The sequence below is a fragment of the Paralichthys olivaceus genome, chromosome 17 (assembly GCF_024713975.1).
Source record: "Paralichthys olivaceus isolate ysfri-2021 chromosome 17, ASM2471397v2, whole genome shotgun sequence".
Classification (NCBI taxonomy): domain Eukaryota; kingdom Metazoa; phylum Chordata; class Actinopteri; order Pleuronectiformes; family Paralichthyidae; genus Paralichthys; species Paralichthys olivaceus.
In genome coordinates, this window is record NC_091109.1 from 14,354,145 (window position 1) to 14,369,316 (window position 15,172).

The 15,172-nt window shown below is 40.8% G+C and overlaps 1 protein-coding gene and 1 non-coding gene across 2 annotated transcripts; both read left to right on the forward strand.

The window, feature by feature from the left end:
• The first annotated feature begins 5,995 nt into the window (after positions 1–5,995).
• On the forward strand, positions 5,996–12,089 carry LOC138405303 (eukaryotic translation initiation factor 4 gamma 1-like). The gene is made up of 13 exons (XM_069512943.1): positions 5,996–6,402; positions 6,795–6,935; positions 7,200–7,436; positions 7,572–7,676; positions 8,271–8,825; positions 9,089–9,261; positions 9,432–9,557; positions 9,638–9,719; positions 9,835–9,933; positions 10,243–10,377; positions 10,499–10,580; positions 10,691–10,834; positions 10,943–12,089. Exons 1-13 carry the CDS (start codon positions 6,016–6,018, stop codon positions 11,116–11,118), a joined length of 2,442 nt encoding a protein of 813 aa, XP_069369044.1. The 5' UTR covers positions 5,996–6,015; the 3' UTR covers positions 11,119–12,089.
• LOC138405346 (small nucleolar RNA SNORD66) lies at positions 6,657–6,734 on the forward strand. Its single transcript, XR_011239060.1, has one exon. It is a non-coding gene; the product is annotated as a small nucleolar RNA SNORD66 (small nucleolar RNA).
• Positions 12,090–15,172: the final 3,083 nt, after the last annotated feature.

Here is a 15,172-nt window from a genome sequence, read left to right on the forward strand (position 1 = left end):
CTCAGAAGAGCACATCTACTATTTGCATTGAGTGGCTGGACGACGGCCAGACAGAGTAAATGTTATGTGGCCTGGGGGGGGGGGGGGGGCAGCTGGAGGCTCAGATGAATTGGACTGAAATGGGAAGCTGGGCTCTGATGATGATAGCACATGGGATAACAAGGCAGCTCACTACACTCAGACAGACTGGCGGTGGATACCGATCTCTGTGGTGCTCAGCCAAAACATAATGATAATACCGTTTGAGAACAGAAAGCAAAGGGAGTGAATAAATTAATGATCAGAAACTAAATCTGTCCTTTGAACCAATAAATCTTGAGCTTGTTTTTTCTTAAACAAGTGTTAAAGTATCAGCGGCTGGCTAACTGCACTAACTGACTCAATGCATCTTCAACCTATGACCTCAAACTTTCTTAAGGATTTGAACATTGATAATTCAAACTTCATCTGCTGAAGATTATATAATATGAAAAACCACAGTACATTTACATTCTCTAATTTGCTGTCTGGACAGTTTAGGGACAGAATTATTTTAACTTCTGTTATCCGTCAATCCAACTTAATCTCCTCCCTAAATATTTCTTTATATATTATATATATAGATAGATATATTTTCTATATATCATATTTGCCATTTGAACATATGATGAATGCTGTTATTTGTAGGACAGTCTTGCTTGCATGTATTTCTTTATTGGTGGAGCTTTATAAGTCAAATTAATTGTATGCACATGATCCTGCAAAATTAAATATGAAGGTAAGTTGATGAAACAACCATCACTTAATTCTAACTTTGATTGTGTTGTTTAAGTGTCAGCTGTGATTTGTCAGATCATTACAATTTGACATTGAGGGGAAATAAAGGTCAATAATCAATATATCCTGTATTTGTATAGCATCTAAAAAAACATTGGAACAAATTAAAAACATGTAAATCTACTTTTCACACATTTTTCTTATTGCAAAACCAAAATCTGCATTAAGAATTACAAAGAATTACAAAGATTTATTAGGGATTGCTCTGTGTTATTATGTTACTGTTAGTTTGTGGGACCAGTGTTTATGACCTCAGACTTATCACATAATTTTAACAAGTTTTGGGACAGCCAGGATCAGGTAGGCAAACAGATTATTAGGTTGCTTGTGTTAATGTCAAATGACAGATTTATAAACACATAGCTCAGCTGGCTGAGAGGAAGCATGTTTATGGAAATAGTAGTGGGCCAAAGACGGAGCCTTGAGGAACACCATAATTAAAACAGGAGCTAGCATCTGCTTTGACAACAGAGAGCATTCTATTCAGTATTACATTAGTAGCTTTAAGGCAATCAATCAATCAAATTGTATTTGTGAAGCCCATATTCATAAATCACAATTTGTCTCATAGGGCTTTAACAAGGTGTGACATCCTCTGCCCTTAACCCTCAACAAGAATAAGGAAAAACTAATAAAATAAACCCTTTAACATAGGAAAAAGAACGTAGAAACCTCAGAGAGAGCCACATGTCAGGGATCCCTCTCCCAGGACGGACAGACGTGCAATAGATGCCACTTGTAATGGAGAAAATCAGCGAAATAAGAGTATCTACAACATCGATTACAGCACAATTGAAAGAATTGGGGAGTTATCCAGTTGTCTAGACAATGGGCATCGCTTCATAGACAGATTGTTGATTATCCTGTCTGCAACAATAAACTTCATCTATGATACTATGTAAAACTAGGTGAATTAATTGTGTCATGGTAAAAATGATTTTCTCCATTTTAAACTACAATCTGCTCACTTCAGCTCTGTATTGACACTGGGTGGATACCAGCAGTTTGTGCACACCGATCTTGTGTTTTCATTTTATTTCAAAAGGAAGTAAATGGCAGTTGACACTGAGTTGAAAGCTGCCATTCATTTCAGCTAAAGGAAGGGTAACTGTTAGTTGTGTTATTGTTATTTCATAGTCGGGTGAATCTGAAGAGTATTCGGCTGTTGTATCTGACTGGGATACAATCATTGTGAATGGCAGCTGAACTGTGACAGTCACTGTCTGGTTGAGTCGCCGAGAAAAGCTGCAAGTGATAATGAGGAAACACCTTAATGAAAAATAAGAAAAGCTGATCTATTTAACTGACAGTTACAGTCCCTTTAATTAATCAAGGTTCAAAATACTGTCAGGAAAAAAAATATGAGAGTGAAGGGAAGAAATGCTCAGATATATATTTTGTTCATCGACACATTGAATTAGTTTTTAATTTATTTAACCTTGCCTGTTTTCATCAGAACTGCCTCTCACTTGTGTTGTTGTTTCCTTCAGTATGACTGAATGTGTCATTAAAGAAAGTTGAGGAAGTAAAATGTGTGCTGAATTACTTTATATATACACCATTCAACTCAGAAATCCTTCTGCATGCTATGTCCATTTTGCTAAAATGCATTTAAGTCACAATTGTTGCTCCTCTCTGATTTTTGAAAGTCATATAAAAGATGTTGAATTGACTTCGCTAACACGTGAAAACGTACATCACATGTAAATGTAGACTTTTGTTTTTCTTTTGCATCAATGCAATTTTTTTATTGTTTTATTTTCCTTATGCAATATCAACCACCAGCTCCGCAGGTCCATTGTCAATAGGTCTTTGGTCCCTAGCTTTGCATTCAACCCATATAAGTGTACTAGCAGTAAGTGTGCCTGACCTTTGTTGTCATGGTAACAATAATATGACCTATAGGAGAGTATTGGTTGCAGGCCGACCTTTATCATTATTGTAGCAATAATAAGGTACGGCCATGAGGTTTAGGGCCAAATATACTTAAGGTTTTGGAATAGATCATGATCTGGGTTAAAATAAGTATTGTCTTTACCATCATGTTTAGAATATTAAATAAGGTAGTGGACCAATCATGGACTAATTAAAAAAAAGAAAAAAACTGGTGTCACACAGAAAAAGAAAAGCAGTCTCCTGTTTGACAGTCCTGTGTTTTGTCAACCCATCCATCAATGTATAGTGATTCTATACCCATTTGTTTTGTTTTGCCTTCCTACTGTTCTGTTCTGATGAGCTGCATGTTTACAAAAAGTTAAGTAGCTGAGAGGATTCTCTGCATTTACATTGGAATAGAATGACCCCCCCTTGAAATTACTTCATTACGGTTTCTCATAAATTTTATGTGAAAAGCTACTGGACAGTAAAATCTTAAAGTCCAGTAAAACATTACAAGATTTAGTATTTAAAGGTGAAATATATACGATTTCTCTGCCACCGAACATTGTTTCTTGCCTGAAGCGGGTGGTGCATGGTGATGGTCACTTGCCATAAGCTTCAGCCATCATTACAAGACAAGAACTGAATGAGAGACTGAATGCTACCATGACTCATTGCTAAACATAAGATTGGAGTGATAGAAATAGAAGTAAGACAATTATATGCTTTCTATAGTTGCACCGTTTCTGCTACAGATTAGTGACTCAACAGCTGTTAATGCTGTAATGTTGGATGTGTATCATGCAGCCTCGTTTAAATGTATATTTAACAATGTCAAAGCCACCCTTGGACGTATCCAAGTAACAAAAAGTTTGCAAGAGAATTGTGCATCTGCTGCTGTGAGGCTCATCACATGCTTGTGTTGTGTGTATATCTGTAATTAGTCCATAATTACCAGTTAGGGTGTTTGACAGGAGAAAAGGTGAGACTGAGAGACCTTTATCAGCAGGGCATCTGCAAATGAGACAGCTTCACAATTAACTAGGGTCTTCTTCATTTCAGCTCCACCAAGTACCGCAGGATTTACATCAACTTTCTTTTTTACCAGGCTTTGAAACAAGTCAACAGGCAGAAAATCTCAATTAACTCTCTCAGCCGCCGTAATCGTCCCACAGAAAGCCCATCAACTCTGACCTGCTGTTAAATCAAGACACCCGCAGTTCCTCTTCTCATTAGAAATAAGAACAAAACAGGTTTTTTTTTTGGAAGGCATGTCTGGTTCGTCAACTTGGAGAACAAAAAGTTGACAATTTCATTAAGAGCTGTAGAGTCCCAGCTCTGAACATTCCAAGCTCTGCTGGACAATGACTCAGTAAATGAACTATTGGAGTGATTAAGTCAGTGAGGACCTTGCTGTTGCTGACCTTTGAGTGTGTGAAGAACTGCGGAGAAAAATGTGTGGGAGCTTTTGAAAGTGGCCTCACTTCTTGGACTGATATTGAGTGTGCGGTTTGATTGCGGCTGTGGCTGAGGGGTAGAGCGGCCGTTCTCTAACCAGAATGCGGCGGTTTGATCACAGTCTTTTCCATTTGCATGCCGAAGTGTCCTTGGGCAAGATACTGAAGCCATAGATGCACTGTGTGAATGTGTGTGTGAATGCGTGACAGGTAATCTGTACTGTAAAGCTCTTTGAGTGGTCATCAAGACTAGAAAAGCGCTGTATGAATACAAACCATTTAACATCAACTATAACATTTCACCAGCTAACCTAACTCAAGTCAAGTCAAAGACAATTTGGCAAATATATGAACATTAATGTCACAACTTGTTTAATACGATTTTAAGGTCTTGACCTTCTATGTAAAGAGCCTTGAGATAATGTATGATGATTTGGTGCTATACAAATAAAATTGAATTGAAATTGAATTGAATTGAATCTTTCAGGCCAGTTACGACTCCAAGCTCTGTTATCTTCTTCTGCGTCTGATCATGTGATCGCAACTCGTCTCCATCTGATGCTGCAGCAGGATCGAGTTCCGACAGCGATTTCGCTGGTCATAGAAACTTCTTCTCCAGACAGAAAACATGATAACATGATGGGGGACATTTTCCAGCTTCATATACGGGACACTGAAGTAACAAACTTTACTCGCGTTTCTCTCACTCATACTGTTTACAGGCTTGTTTTGAAGGCATGAATAGTGATTTTCCTGAATTGTTGTCACACTGATTCAGTCACATTGTCATTTGCTACTGTATTAAAATAACATATTCCGCTGGATTGTAAAAAATTCATAATTGTTTTTTTTATTTCATATTTACATTTATGAGCATTTACCGCAGCAGTCGCCATCTTGACTCGCTTCATCAATGAGAATTTTCCGTCTACGCTTTCCTTTTTTTTAATTCATTTTTGCTGAGTCAATATTTTGTTGTTCAATAAGCTGGAAACTGTCCTGAAAGCTTTTCATAGGACTGCTGTTCGCTCTCACGTGCACTGGTGGGGCTTGTGCCCTTCTAACCCGTCACCTCTTACATTAGTCACGCCTGCTGCATCTGAGGGCATCAGAAATAGATGAACTGACGGCTCAGAGCACGAGGGAACTGACACAGTCTGAAGTGATATATCATATACTGTAAGTCATATCTCCACCAACATTCAATCAATTAATCTGCATCGCATCAGACGCACACAAATATCACTCCTATAAAAATGTTGGATTGGAAAAGCTCACTTTTCTGTGTTATGACCAGCAGAGGATGACTCCAACAGTAGTTTCTGTAGAAGTCTATGAGAAAATGATTCTCACTTGATTCATAATGTCAGTAAACATAAGGAGTTTATGAGTTTATAAGGAGTTATCTCTAGTTTCATGTCTTCTTAAATACAATATGATGTTCATTGTATAAAATTGCGGTCCATCTACAGTCAACTGTGGCCGTGAGAGCTCAATGTGCTACAAATGTAGAAAACCATGCAAATAGAGAAAACACAATTCATCCATTTGACGACACATATGCTGCAAAAGGTCACAACACAAGCAAATACAGAAACTCTTAATTTGCAAGTGTTTTCCTGATTTGCAGTACGTTGAGCCCTCAACCGCCATACAAATACATCATAAAGCACTACATTAAAGGAATTTTTAGGGTTTATTGCTTTATTTATAGTTTAGTATAGTTTATTGTAGTTTAACTGCCTATTGATCAAAGCATCCTGTCCTGCCTTTGATCTTGAGCCTATATATATAGGCGGCAAGAAGCATCTGCATCATATTTTCTGAAGGACCAACATAAAATATTCAACTTGAGACAAGAACCATGTCAACTAGTACGAGATTAGATAGTGAACCACGTCCCTCTGAGCAGATCCAGAGGAAAGTCATCCCCTGGAAAGTGACAGCAGACTTGAAGCTGCACAAGGCTGAGAACCCCTGGGAGTCTTCAGTGAGGACAGGTGTTCACAGCTGCGCAAAGCCAGAGAACGATCCAGAGCAGGTCAAGACCCAAGTGGTGTTCAAACTGTTCCGCGGCATCCTTAACAGAGTGACCCCCGAAAAGTTAGATATCCTGGTGAATCAGGTGACTGAACTCGACATCGACACCAAGGAGAGGCTGAGCGGAGTCGTAGAGCTCACCTTCGAAAAGGCCATCTCAGAGCCAAGTTTTTCAAGGGTCTATGCCAAAATGTGCCAAAGCCTCAAGATGGTAAGTATGGCCTTTTGAATTCTTTGAAATTAAGCCTGTGAATGTTTGTGTGTTGATATTTTAGCTTAGATAGTGACAAAAAGCCTTCAAGTGTGAGGAATTGGTTCAGAGAAGGAGCACAATATGTGTCTGTGATCTACTAATAAGGACACAATCACTTTAATATAATGATATGATAACCATGTCTGGTATATGTAACAGAAACGTGCTCCTGGATTGGTGTTTACCATTCAAGTCCTAGTTGACACATACCTCTACCAGGCTGATGACATGAATTTAGTGCCATAGTTCTGGGCCAATGGTCAAAGTAATGGGATCGAGGAACTGAGAAGCCATTTGCACTACATAACCCGACCACACGTCCTCTCCTGTCCTGTTTTCTCTCTTTGCAGCTCACAGTCCACACCCCAGATGGACTGAAAGTCACTTTCAACAAGCTTCTGCTCCTACGTTGTCAAAAGGAGTTTGAGAAAGACAAAGATGACAATGAAATCCTGAAGAAGAAACAGGAGGAGCTGGAGGCTGCTTCAGGGGTACAGTAACGTATTAAGAACTACCAGTTGGGTTTTTCATGTATGCACAAAGGAAGTCATGGTGATTGAACTTGAGTGACTGATGGAGGGGATCCAAAGACAACCACATACTGTGAAAGCATTATGCAAAGATGCTACAGAATCTTATCTATATTTGGAACTGTCATGTTAAACATCTGGGTTTTAGAGATATAAACTTAACTATCCCTCCGCTAAAGTTTCTTTTTCTTGATCCATAATATTTTCAACATCTTTCCCTGACAGGACCAGGAGAAGAAGCAGCTCACTGAAGAGTTAGAGGAGATTAAATACAAGGCCAAAAGGGAGTCTGTGAGTAACCTGAAGTTCCTCGGTGAGCTGTACAAACTTAAAATGCTCACAGATGGCATCGCGTGCGACTGCATTGCCAAGCTGCTCAAGGACAATGATGAGGTGTCCCTGGAGTGCCTGTGCACCCTAGTGTCTGCCATCGGCAAGCAGCTAGAACTTGGGATAAGAAAGGTACAACACTCACAGTTACATATAGAGGAAGTGTGTGGTAGAGAGGAAATTAAGTTCACATGCATACTCATTACATGTATATTAGTTCTAATGAATGTGTAGCTGGATTAAGTTTTAATTTGTGCTTGTCTTCAGACTTGTTTGGACAAGTGTTTTGATCAGATGAAGCAGATTGTAACGGTGAAGAGTACCAGCAACAGGATCTGCTTCATGTTGCAGGATGTGCTTGAACTTCGACTTGTAAGTTATCATCATGAGACAAATAAAGCAAAGTGCTTATGAATAGAACCAATCAGATCACAATGATTGATGCAAGTCCATCAGTGCTGAGACCTGCTTTCAAAATTGTTATGCAAAGAAAATGAAAATGTCAGAACACATTCACTGATACACTGTGTGGACCACTATCAGCAAAATCTGACAAAGAATGTATTAGTTCAGCAGAATCAACAGAGCATTGCACCATATTACTTGGAAATATGATTCTATGTCACATTGTGCTGCTCATCCAACACTATCCTGTTTACTGAAGGATCAGTGGGTTTAATCATTTCTTACATTATTTGTCCTATCTTGTTCTCATTTATGTATTTTGTGTTCATGACTATAGGTATTATGTTGAATATGTTATCAGTCCCTTATTAATTAACATTTTATTTACATTTCACATAACTCATTTTCTTATTTCCGCTCTTCTAAGAAAGTATATATTTTCTGACGTCTAATATTCCTTGTTTGGGTCGATCTTGTCAAAAGTGGAACTGTTAGTAAAATATTTATCATTTATCACCTGTGTCCTGCACTCTCCATCTCTCTCCCTTCCACCCATTACAGAACAAGTGGGTTCCCCGGCACAAGGACCAGGGCCCCAAGACCATTGGCGAGATCCGCAAAGAGGCTAATCTGGAGGGCCAGCGGTTCAACCAGCAGCCCCACCGACGAGACAACCGATGGTTCAACCAGCAGCCTGACCGACGGGACAATCAACGGTTCAACCAGCAGCCTGACCGACGGGACAATCAACGGTTCAACCAGCAGCCTGACCGACGGGACAATCAACGGTTCAACCAGCAGCCTGACCGACGGGACAATCAACGGTTCAACCAGCAGCCTGACCGACGGGACAATCAACGGTTCAACCAGCAGCCTGACCGACGGGACAACAGAGAGTTCAATCAGCAGTCTGATGGACGGGACAACCGACAGTTAAACCAGCAGTCCGACCGACAGAGAGGCCAGCAGTTCAACCAGCAGCCTGACAGACAAGTCGGTCGATGGTATCAGCACCACAGCACCTTCAACTCCACCAAGCCCAGTTTGACGGAGGAACAGCTTGAAAAGAAGTCCAGCGCCATCATCAAGGAGTACCTGAACATCAATGACATGAAGGTACGCTGATGAGCAGTTGTTAGAAGAATGAAATGATACCTTTAGCACCACTTTCCTTGACAGTTCCTTACCTCACTCATTTCCTGTGGCTGCTTCACAATAAAAGTCGCTGTGTAGTTTGCTGGGTGAACAGTTTTAATGTGAAGCGGTAGCAGCACTTTGACTTCTCGCAGTAATAGTTACAGTTATGACCGTTACACTGAAGTTTCTGTAAACATCATCATTTATCTCTGTCTGTGTTATGTCCCTCACTGTCCCAACAGGAGGCGCTGCAGTGTGTGCAAGAGTTGAAGAGCACTCAGCTGCTATTCCTTTTCGTGAGAAAAGGGCTGGAGTACACGCTGGACCGCAACGCCACCACCAGGGAGTGCATGGGCCTGCTGCTGCACCAGCTCATAAAGAGTGGCATCCTCCCACCTGAGCAGTACTGTAAAGGGTCAGTGTTGAGTTCCACAGAGGTTTCACAAAAACAAAACCAGTCAAATGCTAATTCAGTTGGAAAATCTTCTTTTCGTCATCTTATTAAAAAAATTCAACTAGTTTTTTTTGTTTTGTTTTGTTAAATCTTCAAATACATATTGAGATGTGTGCTCTCTGTTTGTTCAGGCTTCAGGGAATCATCGAGGAAACTGAGGACCTGGCAATAGATATCCCCAAAATCTGGCTGTACCTGTCAGAGCTGCTCACTCCCATGCTCCTTGAAGGTGGGATCCCAATGGGAGTGCTTTTCAGGTAAGTAGCCAAAATAGAGAAGGAAAGTTTTTAATTTCTCATTCATTCACTGTTAATTTGTTCCTTGGTTTTGTCTCCAGGGAGATTTCAAAGCCTCTGATCCCTCTGGGAACAGCTGGAGTCCTGCTGGTTCACATCCTCAATGGACTGTGCAAAGCAATGGTGAGAACTGTCTCCATATGTGTCTCCTTATGTCCATTGTCTAGATTCTATGTAATATAATGATCAGTGGATGTGTTTATGAATCAGTCAGTAACTATGTGTATCTTCTCATCAGAGCCGTGAGAAGGCAGGTATAATGTGGAAGGAGGCCGGCCTCCGGTGGAAAGACTTCCTGCCCGAGGATGAAGACGTCCACAAGTTTGTGACAGAAAAGGTGAGAGGTCACTCTCTAGCTTCATCACCAACTGAAAGATGATCTGAAATTTCAACTATGCTTTTGAGATATTAACAGGTTTAGAAACTAGTACGAGTGAAAGTGGAATATTGGAGGAAACGTCAGTTCCTTTGAAACAAAAATAGAGAAGAAACTGAAGATGGGTCATGATTTAAACTCTGTGCCATCTTCTTTATGGTCAACTCAAAGTTGACAGTTAGGTTTTGTTAAATATGGTGAATTACAAGTGGGGGGAGTGGAGGAACCAGGAGGTGCAAGACATGTTAAACATTATGCCTCTGTCTATAGAATGTGGAGTTCACTCTGGACAAGGAGACGAAGGAGAGTCAGAAGAAGAAGCTGAGCTCTGCAGAGCAGAAAAAGGAGCTGGACACACTGATTCAGGACAAGGCCGACAACCACACCATCGCTGATTGGATTGAGGTTTGTTCCTCCAGTTCAAATTCAATCTACAATCTGTTGTTGTTCTGGCTGAATGTTTCCTCTGCATGAGAGGACTGCAGCTGTTTTCTACATGTGCGTTAATAAACATGTTTGTGTGTAGAACAACCTGGATGAGCAGCAGACCTCCTCCAACACGTTCATCAGAACTCTGACGACCTGCATCTGCCAGTCAACAATCATCTGTAAGTCAAGTTCTTCACTTTCCTTATGAGAGAATATTGATAACAGACTAAATATGATGAGGTGATGGTCCTGTCAGTGTTTAATGAAGCTTTCCTTTCTTTTACCTCAGCTGATGAAAACTACTACATTGTGGACCACGATCTGATGAGACAGCGAGCCACACTGCTGAAGAAATACCTGCATGATGAGGAGAAGCAGCTGCAGGCTCTCTCTGCCCTGCAGGTCCTGATGGTGCAGATGGATCACCCTAGCCGTGAGTCTCATTACTCATATATATATTTTACTTTCAGACACCATGAATCTGTTTCTGTGCACAATGATTCTAATTGTTTGAAATATCTTGTCGTCCTCCCTCCATCAGAGCTGCTGCGGATGTTCTTTGACTGTCTTTATGACTTCGACGTGATCACGATCAGGACGTACTACAAGTGGGAGTTAAACAAGAACCCCGGCGAGCAGCAAGGCAAAGACGTGGCCCTCCAGTCTGTTACTAACTTCTTCGCGTGGCTCCATGACTTGAAGGCTGCCAATCGCTGAAACTTAGGACTGAACGATTAATAGAAATTTGACCACGATTTCGGCCTCTCACGCTCATAATCGAAGAAAAACGATTAATGTGCCGCCGCGCTGCCTGTATGCAAATTACTGCGCTGTAAAGCAGAGTGAAGGCACCCGCTGCAGCAGTGAGTTTGTGGATCGATTGTGGAAAGAGCGATTGACAACATGGCAGAAAAGCAGCCCGAGCCTTTAGTTGAAAAGAAAAGTAGGGCAAGCTCGGTCATTTGGAGACATTTTGGCTTCAAATCGTTGGACGTAGAGCAGAAGGAGATTGTTTGCAAAGTTTGTTACGCCGTCGTGTCTGCACCCCAGGGCAACACGACAAATATGTTTAACCATTTAAAGTTCAGCTATAAAGTGGTCTATGACAAAGTACTGACAGAGCAAAAGACCCAAAAAAGTGCAAGAGCTTCAACTTCAGCCACCGCCACCGCAACACAGTCCTCCATTGAGGACACTCTTTCCAATGCCGCTCCATATCTCACCGGCTCCCGGCTGCAGCGAGAGATAACGGAGGCGGTGACGTTCATGCTAGCGAAGGACATGTGCCCCATCAGCACAGTTAGCAACCCAGGGTTCAAAACACTGGTGAAGACGATGGACAAGCGGTATGTGTTGCCATCCCGCAAACACTTCAGCAGAGTGGCACTGCCTGCTTTGTATGATAAATGTCGCGCTGAAGTTGAAAAAGATATCTCCACTGCCAATCAACAAATAATCGTGTTTATTAATCGTGATTTCAATAGGAATCAAAATAATCGGGATTATTGTTTTTCCCATAATCGTCCAGCCCTACTGAAACTGACATCAAATTCTTATTTCCATCTTTTTCATCCATTCCTTCTCTTTTTCCCTGTGAACTGTCAGCAGAGGGTTCACTATCTATCTATCTATCTATCTATTTTTTTTTTATGACAAATGGGAAATAAGAATAAAAGATGATGAACACATGCCTGAGTTAGTGTTTGCCTCTGATCCAGTTTCCTTTATTCAAGATTCAAGATTCAAAGATTTTATTGTCAAATACACAGAGAACACACGTTTCCCTATGAATTGAAATTCTTGTGCTGTCCTTTCTGGAATACCGACCAAATTTACATAAAAATTCAATAAGGCTATGAACATGTTAAAAATAAGGCAGAAACAAGGCGAATGAGGTGAATAAGGTGAGGATTGTGCAAAACACTTCTCTCTGTCCCTCTGCCCCCCCACATTCATTTATTTATTTTAATACATGTCAATGACTATTTCACTTTGTCCTCCCATAGTCTCTCTCTCTCTCTCTTTTTCTCTATCTCATTTCAGATATCTCTCACCCCGGAACTTCAGGACAACAACTTTTACCATTATTACTATTTTTAATTACAATATTTCAGTAATTAATTATTATATAAATTGTGCCTGTTATCACTAATAAATAATAGTCTTTACACTGTTGTTTACATTTTAACTAGTCAGATCTGATCACATCTATCACTCTCTCTTCTCTCCCCACTTTTCCATCCATCTCTCCTCTCCTTTTTCTTTGCTACCGGTCGAGGCAGATAAGCGCCCACACTGAGTCTGGTTCTAGAGGTTTCTCCCTGTTGATGAGGGAGTTTTTCCCTTCACAGTCTCAGAGTGCTGCTCATTGTTGAACTGTTGGTTTCTCTATTTAACCATGTCAGGATGTAGATGTTTTAATAGTTGGCCAGACTTAAAGGTGGTGTTACAGTTTTGTTGTGGCTGGACCCGGAAGCAGACACAGAGAGGAACAGTTTGTGAAATGAGTTTTTTTTTTTTTTAATGAAAAGCTTGTGGCAGGCAGGCAACAGGCTGAAGGCTGGCTGAGGGTGAGCAGGAGCGAGGGCATGCGGGTTGAGCTCTGGCGATCCTGAGGCAGGGGAAAAAACAAAGTGAGTCACATGTACAAAAAACAAGCGAGGAGGTTCTTTTTCTAAGAAACACTACGAGTGAAGCTGAGAGTGTGAACCACAGGAGTGACTGTAACAACCTGGCAAGGAGTGGAGGAGAGACCTGGGTATTTGTAGCGCTGGTGATGAGGATGATTGAAGCCAGGTGTAGAACTCATGCCAGGAGTAGAGACCACACCCACGCACACCCGAGGAGGAAAAGGAGGAGGGACATGGAAAACACCATGGAAACGGCACAAGCCATGACAGGTGGAGTGAAAAGTCATCAGTTGTGGAGAGGAAGGGATGTGAGGAATAATGATGTATGGTTTTATGTAGTATCTCCAGGAAGACATTCAATGTGTTACACTTAGTTATTTATACAAAAAGTATAACAACAAGTTGTATGACATTCAAAAAAGGGAGTGCTAGAAGGAGAACGTTGCCTGGATCCTTTCTCACCATCTCATAGCTGGCTACTGGAGGTCATGCCTGTTGGAATTAGTTTAAATCCCACTTCAGGGTGCCTGAGGAACATTTTTGCGAAACTCTCTGCATCATTTTGTGTAAAGAGTACAGAGGCATTTGTGTTTTATAGAACTACCTGCAACATATATCCACTAAGAGCTCCTCTCTGAGTAGCATTCGTTAATAGGAGGGAAATGTTAATTTTCAAAGCTCGACTCCCACATGAAAAGGGATGATTTATTCTCTTTGCCTGCTCAGCCCGACAGATACTGGGAGGGGACAGTATCTGCGAGTCTTCAAGGAAGAGAGATTCCTTTTGTGACTTTATCATAGATTTACCGAAATGTGTGATGCCATGCTCCGGAGGTAGCACATTTGTTCTGTTTGCTTTATCTGTATTTCAGATGTGGCATCTTTGTTCTATAGAGGAAGGGCAGGTGGATTGATCTGCCAAGAGGGAGAAAAGAGGGAATGCAAAGTCCCTCAGCTGTTAGAGAAACAGATCCTAGATGTGGGAAGGTTGTAGAGGAATGGGAATTTCTTTGATAGAAATGCTCGTACGCATTTTAGGACCTGGCACACATATACTACAGTGGGTACACATTCAGACACACAGGAAGTTAGCATGCTTTGGATACAGGATTTTACATCTTGGCCGGAGTATAGTACATTTTGGAATTCCATTTAAGTAACTGAATACCACCGATACATGCTGAAAACTTTAAGAAATCAATATTTGAAATCACTTTTTACACACAAGTATGAGTCCATCCTTACAAATTGGTTTATGATCTCTAAAGGATAACGTTATTCATTCTAAACATGTGTAGACATGTAGTGGAACCTATGATTTCTTGCATTAAACTGAAAACGAAGTTTTAGTGAAATTTCTGAGAGAGCTGCTAAAATGTAGCTTTGAGCTGCTAAAAAATGTTGATGCACACATCTGAATCATCCTCAGTTAATACTACGTGTTTAAAGCTACAGTGCTACGAACTTCAGTGTTTCCCCTCTGATTTTTTTTAGCAACGGGGACCAACCCCTCCAACTTATGAATAAACAAATACATAAACAAATAAAATAAATCGTAATGTAATTATTTTGACACTCTACATATCAATGCACCAAGGCTTGTGTGCTGAAACACTCAGTAAGGTGGCCTTGCTGCCAGTGCAACCAGGCTCATTAATGAGAGATTTAGCTCCTCTGCTCTTTTCTAATCACTCACACGTATAATATGTATGCTCCTGGATAAACGGGGCGTCAGATCTTCTGCAACAACAAAGTTAAACACTGTTTTATGTCATAATCTGCAGGAGGAATTTTTTTGGTGTGTGTGCGTGTCTGCCTGTCTGTCGCTCTTCACACACACAAAAGTTATTTAGTTCTTAATTGATGTTGAAGTGCATGCATGCAAAATGGTGGACTATCAAATTGTATAAATACTTCTCATAAACTCTGGAGCGAATCAAACACACACAAAGTAGGGTTCACTACTGTTCAGATCCTAATTACATCTAATTAGTGTTTATTGTAAATGTGTAAAGTGAGCACAGGTCAGTGGGGGAGTGAGGAGGGAGGACATGCAGCACTGTGCAAGGATACAGGATTCATAAGGTGCGTCTGCTCTGATCCTGAAGCAGCAGCTGCAAGAATTTTGAGTGGAGGGGAAA